The following is a 16,583-nucleotide window of genomic DNA, read 5'->3' as shown; positions in this document are numbered from 1 at the left end:
AACGAGAAGCACCACATGTTGGTAGGTTAGTTGCAAAGAAGTTGTTATCTCATGAGTAAAGATTCTGGATATAGAAAAAGCAATCAACCACTTTGAACTAAATCTAGCTTTTGTATCACAGCAAGATTTTGAATAAAACATATACCTCTCATTCAGCCTAGTATTGTTACATGTTAAAGATTATCTTTTTGTTGGTTAGACTGACATTGGTTCCTAAGTGGCATCAACATTATGTACCATTTGTCAAACGTTAGCCTGACTACTATCCAACTTCTGTTGTTGATTGGTATGGGTTAGCTAATTATTACAGGAGTAGTAAATGGAGCTGAATTAATTGTCAGGAAACAGACATTCTGACCTTGTGATAGAAAAGAAATCATCTATGAACACAGCAACCACCATTCTGTTTCCACTCTTTATCTTCAAATGCATTTTTCCAACATGATCAATGGAAAATGTATGTTTGAGTTTTCGATTTCCCATCACAGTGGAACTGTGGTCAATTGTACAACATACTGCCATATTGAGGTCAACATAAACCATCAATCAAGTCTCATAGTTTGCTGATCTGCGCTAGCTCCTATTTGGTAATCTGACACCAACTAGTTTAAAACCAGGCACTAAGTGGAAAATTGTTGTAAGTGTATTAAATTTTTAGGTTTTTGTTGATTCACACTGACTGACTGCACCTATATTAACATAGAATGTGTTCTTTTTTTATATAAGGAATACTAATCATCACAGAGAAGGAAATGCAATGGGTCACAATTTATTCAAACTGTAACAAGTGATGTATGAGTGATTTCATGTTTCAAGAAGTTCCTCTAAAACCAAATTTTGACTGAGTTTAAAATGTTAGGGGGATTGTTGTCCTCACTGTGTCACGGCAAGTGTACAATAAATTGCACAATTTACTGTTAGAGTTATTTGAACTAAAAATATTTTCCACGTTTCCCAGGATTTTCTCAGGGTTTATTTTATCTTTAGCTCCCTAAATTATGAATTGAATTGAATTACCTTTATTGTCACATACTCAAATGATTACAGTGAAAAAATTTACAGTCACCTTATTACATTGCCATCTCAGGTACAAATTTACCTAGGTACAGATACTTAAGATCAAATCCTTAGGAAACAAAAAAAAAATTAGAAAAGTAAAGAAATAAATTGTCCAGCATTACAGGTCATAGGAATAAATTAGAAAAATAAATGTATTGCTTTACTCCTATGTTTTGAATATGAATTGAAGGTCTATAGGAGTGAGCTGGGAGAGGTGTAGCTTTAGTGATTAACAATGACATTAGTTTAATAAAAGAGACTATAATCAGAGGACAGCAGATAACAAAAAACTTTATGGTATAGGATTGATAAACAGAAAAGGATTGAATATTGCAGTGGGAATTGTTTGTAGGCCCTCTGGCCATAGCAGTGATGTGGTAGAATGCATAAATGCAGAGATTAGATGAATATGTAACAAAGCAGAATAATTTCAACGGCAGATTTTAATTTTTATAGAGATTGGAATAAGCAGAAAGATAGCCAATTTCTTGAATGTTTTGAAGGTTGTTGGAGAAAACTATGTGTCCTGAAACGTATAAGGTATAGGTATCTAAATAGGAAAAGAGTAAGTAAAGTAAGTGGTAGACATGGAGATTGTTTTAGAATCAATGATTAAGGAAGTTATAACTGGGCACTTGGAAAAAAATCTCAAGATAATTCAAAAGAGGCAGCATTGTTTTGTGATTTGGAAATGGTGTTTTACTAATTTATTGTAATTCTTTGATTAAGTAACATGTACTGCAGGTAAAAGGCAGCTTTTCATGTACTGTCATTGGATTCCCAGAAGGCCTTTGACAAGGCATCACATACAAAGTTATTTTGTAAACTCGGAGCTCATGGTGTAAGAGATAACATAACAATATGTAGAGAAGATTGACTGGCTACTAGAAAACAGAGAATATACATAAATGTGGTAACACAGTGTAGAGTTGGAGGAACACAGCACAGGCAGCATCAGAGGAACAGGAAAGTAGATGTTTCGAGTCAGGACTTTTCTTCAGATCCTGACCCGAAACGTCAACTTTCCTGCTCCTCTGATGCTGCCTGACCTGCTGTGTTCCTCCAGCTCCACACTGTTTTATCTCTGACTCCAGCACCTGCAGTTCTTGCTATCTCTAATATACATAAATGTGTCTTTTTCAGATTGACAGCATATAGCCAGTGGGGGCCGCAGGAGTCTGTGCAAACAGATAGGTTATCCCTGAAAAACTTGATTGACATTTTTTAATAGGTGATTAAATTCATGGATGTTACTGTATGGACTTCTAGGGTGCATTTGATTTTCTGTTCTAATGAAAGATTGAATAGAATGCCTGAAATATTAAAACAGGAATGTTAAAATATTAGAATATCTAAAATACTAATTCTATTTCTTCCTCCACAGATGCTGGCAGACATGTTGGGCATTTTCCGGAATTTTCTATCTTTATTACCCCTTAGAAGAGACTGTTGGTTAGAAGCTAAAGCTCATGGTATTGACAACAAAACATTGGCTTGCTTAGGAAATTGGCAAGATGCAGAGAATGGGGATAAAGGGCAGGTACTCTTAATTGGCAGGCTGTGATTGGTGACGTCCTACAAAAGGTTGATGATGTTGACTTTTCATACTATGTATTCAAGATTTTGATGAAGAGATGGAGCGCCAGATTTCCAAGTTTGCTTTTGGCACAAAGATAGGCTGTGCTGTAAGTGGTCTAGAGGGAAGTATAAAATTACAAAAAGAAGGCTCTTGTAGTACAGTGGTAGTGTTCCTACTTTTGAACCAGGAGGCCCAGGTTCAAATCCTAAAGAAGTGTCTAGGCCCGAAACGTCAGCCTTCCTGCTCTTCTGATGCTGCTTGGCCTGCTGTGTTCATCCAGCTCTACACCTTGTTATCTCTGCTCCAGAGGTGTTGTGATAACATCTCTGAATATACAATGCCCTAGTGGAGTATTAGGTTTAGTTTGAGAACCACACCTTAGAAAGGATGTTGCCTATGGAGGGAATATAATGTAGACTTACCAGAATGATACCTGAACACCAGTGGCTAATTTACAGAGAAATATTACACAAACAAGGGTTGTATTCCTTGGAAAAAGGTTAATGTGCCAGTTGATTGCTTTTCAAGATATTGAGGAAAACTGTATATTAGACAGGGAGAGACCATTTCCTTTGTTGGAGGTGGGGCCTTTTCGAACACCCATAAAAAGAGCCAGATCTTCAGAAGTGGAGTGAGGAGATGATTCTACCTATAGGCAAAGGGTGAAAGGAGTTCTACAAATGGCACTTGATGTCAGTTATTAATTTTAACTCTGAAATTGATAAATGATTGTTTACCAAAGGTATTGAAAGAAATGAGACGAAAAGCAAGCCCAAAGGCGTGAAGTGGCCTACTTCTGTTCTTTTTGTAGACTATATTTAAATTGTGGTCTGGACAGAGTTCCTCTGTGCCTGGGCCTTTTGCTTGGTGGGTTTCCCAGTGCCGTAATGCTCCAAGATCACGGCTGTCAGGTTCTATTTTAGGCAGCAGCCTGTTCACTGTTCATATTCACATGCTCCCTTCAGGCAGCAACAAATATATGGTCATTCTGTTAGAAGCTGGAGGTGTAGAAGGAAGACAAATTAATCTTTCAAAGGTTTCTTGCCTGGTTTTTGCAAAGGATTGAACTCGATTAATGACTAATCAGCTTGGATTTTATTCTCTCTCAGTTAAATGTGTAACCTTTGCTTTGGGTCATATGGTAGCCATAATCCCAGTTTAAATATTTGTTGTGGGATCGAATCGTTACAGCTATGAAGTGTTTATCTTTACACAAACATACAATCCCTTTGAAGGACATTAGTTGAAGCTAACCGCAGGTTAATCCTCTCGCTCAGCGTGACTTCGACTGAGCGCTGCAGAGTGGCTCATTCCGAAGGTCCAGGGCGATGTACTGAGGAACGCACTAAAGCTTGGGGCAGCTGCCGCCAAGGCTCAGTGGGGAAAAACCACCGTCTAAGGTCTTTCTGCTGAAGTTAAATGGGGATCCATTCAGTTATCGAACTCTCCCGACGCCTTAAATATATGTAAATATAACCTTGTACAAGTAAGTAATGCCTGTGATTTGTTTGTTGGATAGAATCAAACTCCAGTGTTTGTTCCTTCATATGCTGCTGTGCAGAATAGAACTGCTTCAGAGACTATGTATGTATACAAAGATGTTTTTGGAACAAAAAGACGTGATGTGGCAGCAAGTTTGAGTGAGTGATGCGTGGACTCCTTGTGGTAGGCGAGGCTGTTCATCCCTTTTCGCCATTTCCTTTCTCAGTTTGGTTGCTCGGCTCTATGAAGCGAAACAATTTGAAGTAAACATGGCCAGCGTCGATGTCAGCGCCGCGGTGAGTGACATTCACCCCGTCAAAACGAATTCGCCAATTTTAGAAAGCCCCTGGGGAAACTGTGTTACCTTCACGCTTTCTTTTTACTTTGTTACTAGAAATTGTGTCGAGTCTGTTTCAATACCGCGATTTGTGGGATACATCGCGAAGCGGAGAAATCCACTGACAGTAATGTGACAGATTTCAAACATGTTTCAGGGCGAATTTGGGAAGTGGTCATCTTTCCAAAAAGTGATCTGATGCTGTCAGACGGAATATTTTCATGTTCTGAGGAAGGGTCACCAAACCCGAGCCATTAACTCTTTCTCTCCGTATATGCTAGCAGACCCGCCCAGCTTTTCCAGCAAGCGATAGTAAGAACTGCCGATGCTGCAGTCAGAGATAACAGTGTGGAGCAGGAGGCACACAGCAGGTCAGGCAGCATCAGAGAAGCAGGAAAGTTGACGTTTCGGTTCGGGACCCTTTTTCTTCATAAATGCTGTCTGGCCTGCTGTGTTCCTCTAGCTCCACACAGCTTTTCCAGCAATCTCTGTTTCGAATAGTTTAAGACTTATTTTTGTTTGCTTTTATGTTAACATCACGTTATACCAGATTGAAATATATCACTATTGAATCCACATTTTACTGGTCTTAAATTACATTTAAGATTAATTTTACATTATTCCAGATTCAAACGACATAGATATATATTGAAAGCATGTTACACAGAATGTAGTTCCTATTTTATACGGGACTACATCGCAAATCATAATCTCAATTGTAGTTTACAACCACTTTGAACCAGAAGTGCTGAGTGGATCTATCTTTTCATCCACCTGAGGTTGCCAGTATCACAGACTCTGGTTTTCACTCAGTTCGATTCACTCCACTGATAAAGAGCTGAAGGTGTTGGATATTGCAATGGCAATGAACACTAACAAAGTTCTGGCAATAGTTGTAAAGAAATTGTGTTCAGGAGCAAGCTGTACCACTAACTAAACTATCCCAGGACAGTTACATCTAGCCAGCAATGTAAAAAGTTGCTCAGGTATGTCCTGTCCAATTAAAACAGGACAAATTCAACCTGGCCAATTACTGGTGTTGTCCAAAGTACCACCAAGTGACATTTACTGGCAATAACCGGCCTGCAGATGTTCACAAATAAAAACAGAAATTGCTGGCAAAAAAGTTGATGAAGAGTCACCAAACCCTGGTTTCCTCCCACAGAAATTGTTGGTAAAAAAATGTTGATGAAGAGTCACCATACCCTGGTTTCCTCCCACAGAAATTGTTGGTAAAAAAGTTGATGAAGAGTCACCAGACTCTGGTTTCCTCCCACAGATGTTGCCAGACCTGCTGATTGTTGCCAGCAGTTTCTGTTTTAGTTTCAGGTCGCAGGCATCCGCAGTTCTTTGTTTCATTTTAACATCAGATGTTCAGTTTGATTTCCACCACAGCCACTCCACTCCTGACCTTATTACAGCCTTGATCCAAAAATGGACAAAAGAGCTGAACTCGATACTGTGAGGAGCTGGAGGGACACAGCAGGCCAGGCAGCAGAGGTGCAGGAGAGTGGACATTTTGGGCTTGAAACGTTGATTCTCCTGCTCATCTGATGCTGCCTGACCTGCTGTGTTCCTCCAGCTCCACACTTATCGACACTGGCTCCAGCATCTGCAGTTCTTGCTATCTCCAAATGAGCTGAACTCATTTGGTGACTTGAGAGTTACCACCCTAAACATTAAGGCAGCATTTGACCAGGTGTGGTGTCAAGGAGCCCTAGCAAAATTGGAGGAAATGGAAATCAGAGGGAAAATTCTCCAATGGAGGGGTGTCATACCTAGCACAAAGTAAGATGTTAGTAATTGTTCAATATCAATCATCTCAGTTCTGGGACAATGATGCAGGTATTCCTCAGGCTAATGTCCTGGGTGCAGCCATCTTCAGCTGCTTCATTAGTGTCTTTTCCTCCATTATAAGATCAGAAATAGGATGTTCTCTGATAATTGCACAATGTTCAGCACTATTTGCAACTCCTCAGGTACTGAAGCAGTCCGTGTCCATAAGTGCAAGCGTTGAACAACATTCAGGTTTGCGTGGATAATTGGCAAGTAAGTTTTGCACCACACAAGGCTCAGGCAATAACCATCTCCAACAAGAAATAATCTAAACACATCTTGTTGACATTCAAAAACATTACCATTAATGAATTCCCCCACTACCAACATCCTGCGGTTACCATTGACCTGGTCCAGCCAAATAATTACTACACTTAGACGTACAGGTTAGAAGCTGGGAATTCTGTAGCAAATAACTCACCTGCTAACTCCACAAAACCTGTCCACCATGTACTAGGGACAAGTCAGGATTGTGATGCTATGCTCTGCACTTCCCTGAATCAGTGCAATTCCAACAACACTCAGAAGCTCAACACCTTTCAAGCCAAACCAGCCAGTTTTGATTGGACCTCCATCCACCACATTCAGCATTCATACTCTGTATTACTGATGCACAGTAGCAGTAGTGTGTACTGTCTACATATCACAAAGGCTTATGCTTGCCTCCTTATGGGATATGTGGAGCATTCCTTGTTCCAGTCTTACTTTAATCCCCCATACCTCCCCACAACTCTTTTTCTGTTACAAGATGACATGATTTTGCTGCTTCCCTCTCTCATCCAGAATTGGAAAAAAATGATCAACTTTACTTTCAATTTCCATCCTTTCCTCGCCTTCACCTGGTTCATTTCCGACTCCTCCCTTCCCTTCCTTGACATCTGTTTCCATTTGCAGGGTTGGGCTGGACAGTGATATTTGCTACAAACCCACCAAATTCACCTAGACTATATGTCCACACAATCTGCTTGCTGTAAGGATTCCATTCCATTCTCCCAGTTTCTTCATCTCTGTCACATCTGTTCTGATAATGCCCTTCCATGGTGGGGGGCGGGTGGGCGGCTCCAAAATGTTCATCATTTTCTTCAACTGAGGATTCCCCATTGCTGTGGTTGACAGTCCCCTCAGCCATATCCGACTCATTTCCTGCACTTCTACCCTCACCCCTTCCCCTCCCTCACACAGCACAGATGGAGTTCCCTTCTTCTCACTTTGCACTTCACCAGCCTCTACATACAAAAGAACAATAGCTGCAATTTCCACTACCTCCAGGGGTGTGCCACCATCAGATAAATAGCCCCCTCCCCTCCCCTTGTCAGCATCTCACAGGGACCGTTGCCTCTGGGATAACCTGGTTCATTCCTCCTCTATACCCAAAACCACCCGTGCCTCGACAACACTTCCCCATGCAATTGCAGAAGATGCAGCATTTACCTGTTTATCTCTTGATTCCTGACTATCCAAGGCCCAAGCACTCCTTCCCAGTGAAGCAGCAATTTACCTGCACTTCATTCAATCAAGTCTACTGTATTTGTTGCTCACAATGTGATCCTCTCTACATTGGAAAGATGAAATGCTGACTGGGTAACTGCTTTGCTGGACACCGCCGCAAAATGACCTCTGTAAAAATGACCCTGAGCTTCCAGTTGACTACCATTTCAACACACTACCATGTTCCCATGCCAACCCTATCTCAGGCCTACTGTAGTGCTCCAGTGAAGTTCAATGCGAGCTGGAGGAACAACACCCTCATCTTTCACCTAGGGTCCTTATAGGCCTCAGGACTCAACATTGAGTTTAATAATTTCAGGACGTAAACATCATCCTCAATGTTTATTAACCACCCCCAGGACCTGTTCTTTAAGGGCTGCTCCCAGCACAGCCAACCCATTTTCAACTATTCATAGTCCTCGTTAATATCGATTCAGCATTAACTTCTCTCCGACTTACTGTCAGCAATCCCCTTCTCCGTGTCCCTTCTTTCTCTCTCTCTATGGGTGTCATGTCCAACTATCTATCTCATTCCTTCACACTCTCCCCTCCCATCAAAAGCATAAATACCACCTTTTTCCAGCTGCTTTCAGTTCTGATGAATGGTTCGTGGCTTCTTAATGTTAACTCTTCTTTCTGTACACAGATACTGCCAGGTCTGCTGAGTTTTTCTAGCACTTTCTGTTTTTGTTTCAGATCTCCAGCACCCGCAGTGCCTTGATTTATATCACTCACAAAGCTTTATCTGACTGCGCCTTCCACGGCAATAGCCTCGACCATCCAAAAGGGCAAGAGCAGCAGATGCATGGAAACTTGCATCTGCCTTGCACGTTTCCCTCCAAAACCACACACCATCCTCATATGGAACTTTATCACTGTTCCTTCTGTGTTCATTTCCCATCTGCAAGAGATTATTGAATAAGAAGTTAGAGCAGAAAATGTAGTTAAATCCGTCCCCCTGCCCCAACCCATGAAAGTGCTGTTGCAAATTGTAGTTCCCTGCCACTGGTTCCACTGAAACCTGCAAACACTGTCATAGAGTCATATAGCATGGAAACAGGCCTTTTGATCCAACTAGTCCATGCCAACCATATTCTCAAACTAAACTAGTCTCCACTTGCCTGTGTTTGGCCTGCATCCCTGTGAACCTTTCCTATTCATGTACCTATCCAAATGTCTTTTAAATGTTGTAACTGTACCTGCATCCACTACTTCCTCTGGCAGTTATTTTGAAATACAAACCACTCTGTGTACAAAATTTGGCCCTTGTGCTTTTTAAAACTTTTTCCTCTCAGTGTAGAATTTCTAAGCCAAGTTGCTATTAAAAAGGAAGGGGTGTTGAGCATCTTAAAAAGTATTAAGATAGATAAGTCCCCAGATCCTGACGGGATCTATCCCAGAATATTGAGGGAGGCAAGAGAACAAATTGCTGGAGCACTGACAGACATCTTTACATCCTCCTTGGCCATATGTGAGGTCCCAGCAGACTGGAGAATAGCCAATGTTGTCCCACTGTTTAAAAAAGGTAACAGGGATAATCCAGGAAAATGCAGGCCTGTGAACCTCATGTTGGTGGTAGGGAGATTATTGGAAAAAAAATATCAGGGACAAGATCTATAAGAATTTGGAAGTAAATGGACTGCTTAGTGATAAACGGCATGGTTTTGTGCAGGTGAGGTCGTGCCTCACTAACTTGATTGAGTTTTTCTTGAGGAGGTGATGAAGATGATTGATGAGGAAAGAGCAGTTGATGTTGTCTACATGAACTTCAGTAAAGCCTTTGACAAGGTCCCTCATGACAGACTGGTACAAAAGGTGAAGTCACATGGTATCGGTGTGAACTGGCAAGTTGGATACAGAGCCAGGTCAGTCATAGGAGATAAAGGGTAGCGATGGAAGGATGCTTTTCAGAATGGAGGGCTGTGACTAGTGTGTTCCACAGAGATCAGTGCTGGGACCTCTGTTTTCATGATTTGGAGGAAAACATAGCTGGTCTAATTAGTAAATTTGTGAATGATTGGTGGAGTTGTGGATAGTGAGAAAGATTGTCAGAGGATACAGAAGGATATAGATCAGTTGGAGGCATGGGCAGAAAAATGGCAGATGGAATTTAATCTGGACAAATGTGAGGTGATGCAGTTTAGAAGGTCAAGTGCAGGTGGAAATTATACAGTGAATGGCAGAAGCCTTAGGAGTATTGATATGCAGAGGGATCTGGGTGTACAGGTCCACAGATCATTGAAGGTGGCAGCACAGGTAGAAAAGGTAGTAAAAAAGGCCCATGGCTTTCTTGCCTTCATTGGAAAGGGTATTATGTATAAGGATAGACAAGTTATGCTGCAGCTTTATAGGACTTTAGTTAGGCCACACTTGGAATATTGCATACAGTTCTGGTCACCACACTACCAGAAGGATGTAGATGCTTTGGAGAGGGTACAGAAAAGGTTTACCATGATATTGCCTGATATGGGGGTTTTAGCTATGACGTAAGGCTGAATAGACGGGGATAGCAAGAACTGCAGATGCTGGAGTCAGAGATAACAGTGTGGAGCGGGAGGAACACAGCAGGCCAGGCAGCATCAGAAGAACAGGAAAGCTGAAGAAGGGTCCTGAGCTGAAATTTCAGCTTTCCCGTTCCTTGGATAGACTGGGTTTGTTTTCACTGGAACGCAGGAGGTTAAGGGCTGGCCTGATAGAAGTTTATAAGATTGTGAATGGCATGGATAGAGTGGAAAGTATGAGGCTTTTTCCCAGAGTGGAGCAGTCAATTACTAGGGAACGCAAGTTCAAGGTGCAAGAGGATAAGTTCAAAAGAGATGTGCAAAGCAAATTTTTCTCACAAAGGGTGGTGAGTGCCTGGAATGCATTGTCAGAGGAGGTGGTGGCAGCATTCAAGAAGCAGCTTGACAAATACAAGAATAGGAAGGGAATAGATGGATATGGATCCTGTAAGTAAAGACATTTTTAATATGGAAGGGCAAAATGTGTTGGTGCAAGCTTGGAAGCCAAAGGGCCTGTTCAAGTGCTGTATTGTGCTTCATTCTTAAAAATATGTCCCCTTAGTTTTGAACTCCTCACCCTGGTGAAAAGATCATTGCCATTTGCCTTATCTATACCCCTCATGATTTTATAAACCTCTATAAGGTCACCCCTCAATCTCCTGTGCTTTAGTGAGAAAAGTTCCAGCTTATTTTTGTACTCAAACGTCCATTCCTGGCAACATCCTGGTAAATCTCCTCTGAAATCTCTCTAATTTAATAACACCCTTCCTGGAGTATAATATTACAAAATATGAAGTTGGCAGGAAGAATAAAAAAAGCAGAAATTATTTAAATATAGAATGACTGCAGAATTCTGAGTGGGAGAGGGATTTAGGTGTTCTAGAGCATGATTTTTCAAAACATTTGTATGTAGGGACAGAAGCTAATTAGCAAGGCTAATGGAATGCTATCCATTATTATGGGAGGAATTGAACATACAAGTAACAATTTTGTTTCAGTTATGTAGGGCACAAATGAAGTCATATCTCAAAAACAGTGTACATTTAAGGAAGAATGTATACATGTTGGAGGCAGTTCAGAGGAAGTTTACCAGATTAATACCTGGAATGAGTGGTTGTCTTATAAGGGTATTTTGGGCAGACTAGACTTGTTTCCTTTGATATTTAGAAGAGTGAGGGGTGACTGTATATGATCCTTAATGGTTTTGACAAGGTAGATGTGGAAAGGATGTTTCCTGTTGTGTGTGTATCCAGAACAAGAGGGCACTGTTTTAAAATTAGGGGTCACCCTTTTAGGACAGAGATGAGGATAATACTTTCTCAGATGGTTCAGTGACTTTGGAATTCTACCTCAGAAAGTAGTGGAGGTGATATCATTAAATACTTTTAAAATAGAAATAGAAAGATTCTTGTTAGGCCAAGGAATTAGAGGTTATTGGGCATAGATGTGAATGTGGAATTCAAAACACAAACAGATCAGCAATGATCTTATTAAATGGCAGAGTAGGTTCAAGGAGCTGATTGGCCTGCTTTGTATGTGTCTCTGATTGTGTAGCATTGCCTCAGTAATGCATTGATCTATAGGCAAGATAATGTGCTGAACACTTCTGATTTGTAATCTAATCAGGTTTGTACCTGTAGCTATCTAACTCAAAAATGCAAAGGTATTGTTAAGTTAAGCTGGCCATTTGTAAAGAGGTTAATAAGATCAAGTTCTGATCCAATTTGTCTGTTACACGTTTGCTGTTTTTTTCCCTCATCTTCAGTTCAGGAAAGATGGCTTTGTTAAAATCGATGGATTTCTCACAGAAGATGAATGTGACTCCCTGAGAAAGCGGATATTAGAGATTATTGATGAGATGGAGGTCGCCAAAGAGCTTCGCACTGAATTCATGACGCAAGCATCGGAGCAGCTTAAAGCACAGGTTGGGGCAGGGGTAGGGAGGAGTGGGGGAGGTGCGTGTGTGTGTTGCTTAAGAGTGACACAGAAATCTGGCTTTCTCTTGTATCTGCTGCACAACTTGTATTTTCAACTTCTCCCTTTCAGTTGCAAGAACTGTTGGCTTGTTGGTTTTCAAGTTATGGAGTCAAAGAGATGTACAGCATGGAAACAGACCCGCTCAGATATCCTAAATAAATCTAGTCCCATTTGCCAGCATTTGGCCCATATACCTCTAAATCTTTCCTATTCATTTACCCATCCAGATGCCTTTTAAATATTGTAACTCTACCAGGCTCCAGCATTTCCTCTGGCAGCTCATTCCGTACACGCACCACTCTCTGTGTGAAAAAACTTGCCCCTTAGGTATCTTTTAAATCTTTCCCCTCTCACCTCAAACCTATGCCCTCTAGTTTTGGACTCTCCCACCCTGGGGAAAAGACCTTGGCACTTATACTTGAAACCAAACAGCAGAGGCAGTCAACTGTGTAGTTCACTGCTCGGTCAGACAGCTGTGCAGGTTTACTTCTGTTTGTTTCACCTCCCATATGATCACTGCTTTGTCTCTCTTCCTCCTTCTTAAAGTGCCACTGTTTGGGGGAAAAAAAGATCAAAAGTTCCAAAACAATGCACCAGCTTATAAATCAGGAAATACTGCTCCTAGAATTCAAGGAAATCAGATCCAACACTGAAAATACCTCAAAGGAGCAGCTCTGACAGCCACAACATTTTCCCATCCTCCATCTTGGATTACCCAGAATCCTAATTAAGTGAGCAGAATGTAATGGAATATGACTCCACATCATCTCTTTCTGTTGAGGACTGCGTGTAAATGGAAATGAGAAGAAATTAATGCCTAAAAAGCATTGATTTGAAGAATTTAAAATATTTGTTCCTTCACTGATGTGGATATGCTGACAAGGCATAACCAATAGATCAGATCTAATCCTGCCACATCCAGTGTGTCCTCCTGTGGTCCCCAGCATCACAGGTACCAGTCTTCAGACAATTTGATTCACTCCATGTGATATCAAGAAATCGTTGCATACACATACTGTAAAGGCTAAGGGCCCTGACAACATTATGGCAATAATGCTGAAGATTTGTGGTCTAGAATTTGCTATTCCCCTGGCCAAGCCTCTTCCAGTACAGTTACATCACTGGCATTTACCCCACAGTGTGGAAAATTGTCCAGGTATGTCCTGTACATAAAAAAAAGGACAAATCCAACCCAGCCAATTACTGCCCCATCAGTCTACTATTGATCACTGTAAAATGGTGGAAGGTGTCATCAACAGTGCTTTCAAGCAGTACCTGCTCAGCAATGACCTGCGCAGTGTCAGTCAGTTTGGGTTCTGCCAAGGCCACTCCACTCCTGACTTCATTACAGCCTTGGTTTAGACATGGACAAAAGAGCTGAATTCAAGAGGTGAGGTGACAGTGACATGCAAGGCTGCATTCAACTGAATGTGGCATCAAGGAGCCCTAGCAAAACTGGAATCTATGGGTATCGGGGGCAACTCTCCACTAGGAGTCATATCCGACACATAGGAAGATGGTTATGGTTGTTGGAGGTCAGAGATTTCACCTTCAGGACATCTCTGCAGGAGTTCCTCACGGTAGTGTCCTAGGCCCAACCATCTTCATGTGCTTCATCAATGATCTTTCTGCCACCAAGGTCAGAAGTGGGGTTGTTTCACAATGATTGCACAATGTTCAGCACCATTCGTGACTTCTCAGATACTGAAGCAGTCCATGTTCAAATGCAACAAGATCTGGACAATTCAGACTTAGGTTGACAAGTGGCAAGTAACATTCATGCCACACAAATGACAGGCTATGACCCATTACCAATAAGAGTCAATCTAAACATCACCCCTTGACCTTCAAAGTGTTACCATCACTGAATCCCTCACTGTCAACATCCTTGGGTTTACCATTGACCAGAAACTCAACTGGCCTCACCACATAAACACTGGTTACAACAGCAGATCAGATATTGCAGCGAGTAACTCACTGCCTGACTCCTCAAAGCCTCTCCATTATCTACAAGGCACATGTCAGAAGTGTGATGAAATACTCCCCACTTGCCTGGATGGGTGCAGTTCCAACAACATTCAAGAAGCTTGACCTCATCCAGGACAAAACAGCATGCTTGATTGCCACTGAATCCAGTGAACATCCCCACTTCTGACCTTACAACGGAGGCAATCTCATCAATGAAGCAGCTGAATTTGGTTGGCATAGGACACTAGCTTGAGGAACCCTTGCAGAAATGTCCTGGAGGTGAGATGATTGGCGTCCAACAACCATAACCATTTCCCTTTGTGTAAGACAGGACTCCAACCAGTAGAGAGTTCCCCCCCACAATACCTATTGACTCCAGTTTTTCTAGGGGTCCTTGATTCTACATTCGATGTTACCTTGATGTCAAGGGCTGTCACTCTCACCTCACCCCTGGAATTCAGCTCTTTTGTCCATGCATGAACCAAGGCTGTAATGAGGTCAAGAGCTGATAAGCCCTGTTGGAACACAAATTGCAACTTTTCTACCTTGCAGATTATTCTAAAAGTCTATCACATTCTAAGTAAAGAACTTCTTCCCTGTAGTTGCTTTCAGGTTATTTTTTGTGAATGCATGTTGAAATAACTCCACAGAGGCTGGTATCCTATTGCCAAGTCACCCTTTATTTACACATGGAGAGTCCTTGACACTGACCCAGCTCCCTCAGAGCCTGCTCTGAGTGAACAGAACCTCTGACACTCCTGTTCTTATCTGTCAGCCAGGGCTTCCTGAACAGACCAGATTAACAGCCCCAATCAGGGAACTCATATTCTGAGTCAGCCTCCTGGCTGACCTCATTACAGTCACTACATTCCTCCCCTTCTGAGTGTAAGGACATAGGCTTGTTCTTTGTAGCATCTCCTGGGGCATTTTAGCACTGGGTCAGGTTCATCCAACTCTGCTTCTGATACGGACAGCATGTAATGTATGATAGCTCACCTCTTGCACCCGGAGCATCTCTGAAGAAATTCATTCTCTTCTTCAAGCAGTAAGGCATTGAGGTGGCGACATCTGCCGTGTCCATCTCAGATTCTGAGGTATCTTCAACTCTTGATGGAGAGTGAGAACCCATGGGTTCCAGAACAGTTGGAAAGGCAGTCGAGGAGCTGGGCACATTTTGCACACACACCATATGTGAGGTTGCAACTTTCATGTCGTCCATGTGCTTGTTCAGGATTTTTGCACCTATCTGAACTTTAGACGTCACTGCACCTGACCTCCCATTGACCAAACCTCATACCCATGCAAGGCCATTCCTGTGGTTCCTGCACCAAACTTCACTCCTGAAATAAACAATCTCTTTCGCTTAGTGGAGTCTTGTGTCCAGCATTGGCGTTCGTGGTGCTGTTTCACCCTGCCCTTGTTGGCACTCTGGGCATTGTATCCAAGCTGGCCAACAGACATAACTTCTTTCCAACATCTTCATTTTGGAAACCCCTGGATGACTCTGGTGGAGCTCAGCCAGTCTCTGATGGCAACCGTTGCTTGGGACAGTCACTCTTGCTCCCCATTATAATATGCTGCCCTGTTCTGTGATCTGATCTCTCTTGGTCCAAAAAGGTTTCAATTTCTGGTTGTGATGGCCCTTTGATTTCGCTCATCACCACCAGATATTTCAGTTTTGCCAGGACCAGATCTTTCTGTGTCCAAAGTCTGATATTGTCAGCTGTGACTGGAAGTGTGTCCAGAAAATTTAAAACCATTACAGAGTCTTCTGGTGGCAGTGCCACCAGTGGTGTATCTGCCAGACTGAGGTGGCTCAATGCATCTGCATTTGCTACTTGGCCTCCCAGACAGTATTCCAACTTGTAATTACGCATACTTAGTATTGGAGCTCACCACTGACTTTGGCCTAAAGCTATGGGTGGCACTGCTTTGTCCTCTTTAGGCAGACCTTGCAGGGGTTTGTAATCTGCTATTATTACAATTATAGGTCTGTAAAGGTATTGGTGGAACTTCCTGACTTCAAGTATGACCGCCAAACCTTCCTTCTCTATCTGGGTGTATTTACGCTCTGCAATAGCCAAAGTCCTGGATGCATATGCTATTGGATGTTCCTCTCCATTGGGCCACCTATGAGCTAATACCAATCTGATGCCTTATGGAGATGCCTTATTGCATGTCAATACCAGGTCTTGCTTGGGATCATGGTGTGCTAACGCCTTAGATGATGATAGCTGCTTCTTCACCTTCCTGAAAGTTATGGCTTGGCTACGTGACCATTTCCGAGGCTGACCCTTTTTAAAGAGTTGATGCAAAAGTGCCAGGATGGAGGCCAGGTTACATGTGAACTTTCTGT

General features: G+C 42.1%; 1 protein-coding gene across 2 annotated transcripts in view; it reads left to right on the top strand.

Moving 5' to 3' along the window:
- Positions 1-3,880: 3,880 nt before the first annotated feature.
- Positions 3,881-16,583, top strand: part of phyhd1 (phytanoyl-CoA dioxygenase domain containing 1) — a 31,458-nt gene continuing 18,755 nt past the window's right edge. Inside the window, exons 1-3 of one of the 2 annotated variants that reach the window (XM_020534277.2) lie at positions 3,881-4,124; positions 4,347-4,416; positions 12,048-12,206. In XM_020534277.2, the coding sequence (XP_020389866.1) occupies positions 4,390-4,416; positions 12,048-12,206 (186 nt within the window). In that variant the 5' untranslated portion in view covers positions 3,881-4,124; positions 4,347-4,389. The remainder of the gene's footprint in view (positions 4,125-4,346; positions 4,417-12,047; positions 12,207-16,583) is intronic. The other variant, XM_048613845.1, reaches the window with a different exon arrangement.

This window comes from Rhincodon typus, chromosome 28 (assembly GCF_021869965.1).
Source record: "Rhincodon typus isolate 14 chromosome 28, sRhiTyp1.1, whole genome shotgun sequence".
Lineage (NCBI taxonomy): Eukaryota > Metazoa > Chordata > Chondrichthyes > Orectolobiformes > Rhincodontidae > Rhincodon > Rhincodon typus.
The sequence above is the reverse complement of the archived record's forward strand: the minus strand, read 5'-3'. Positions and strand labels throughout refer to the sequence as shown.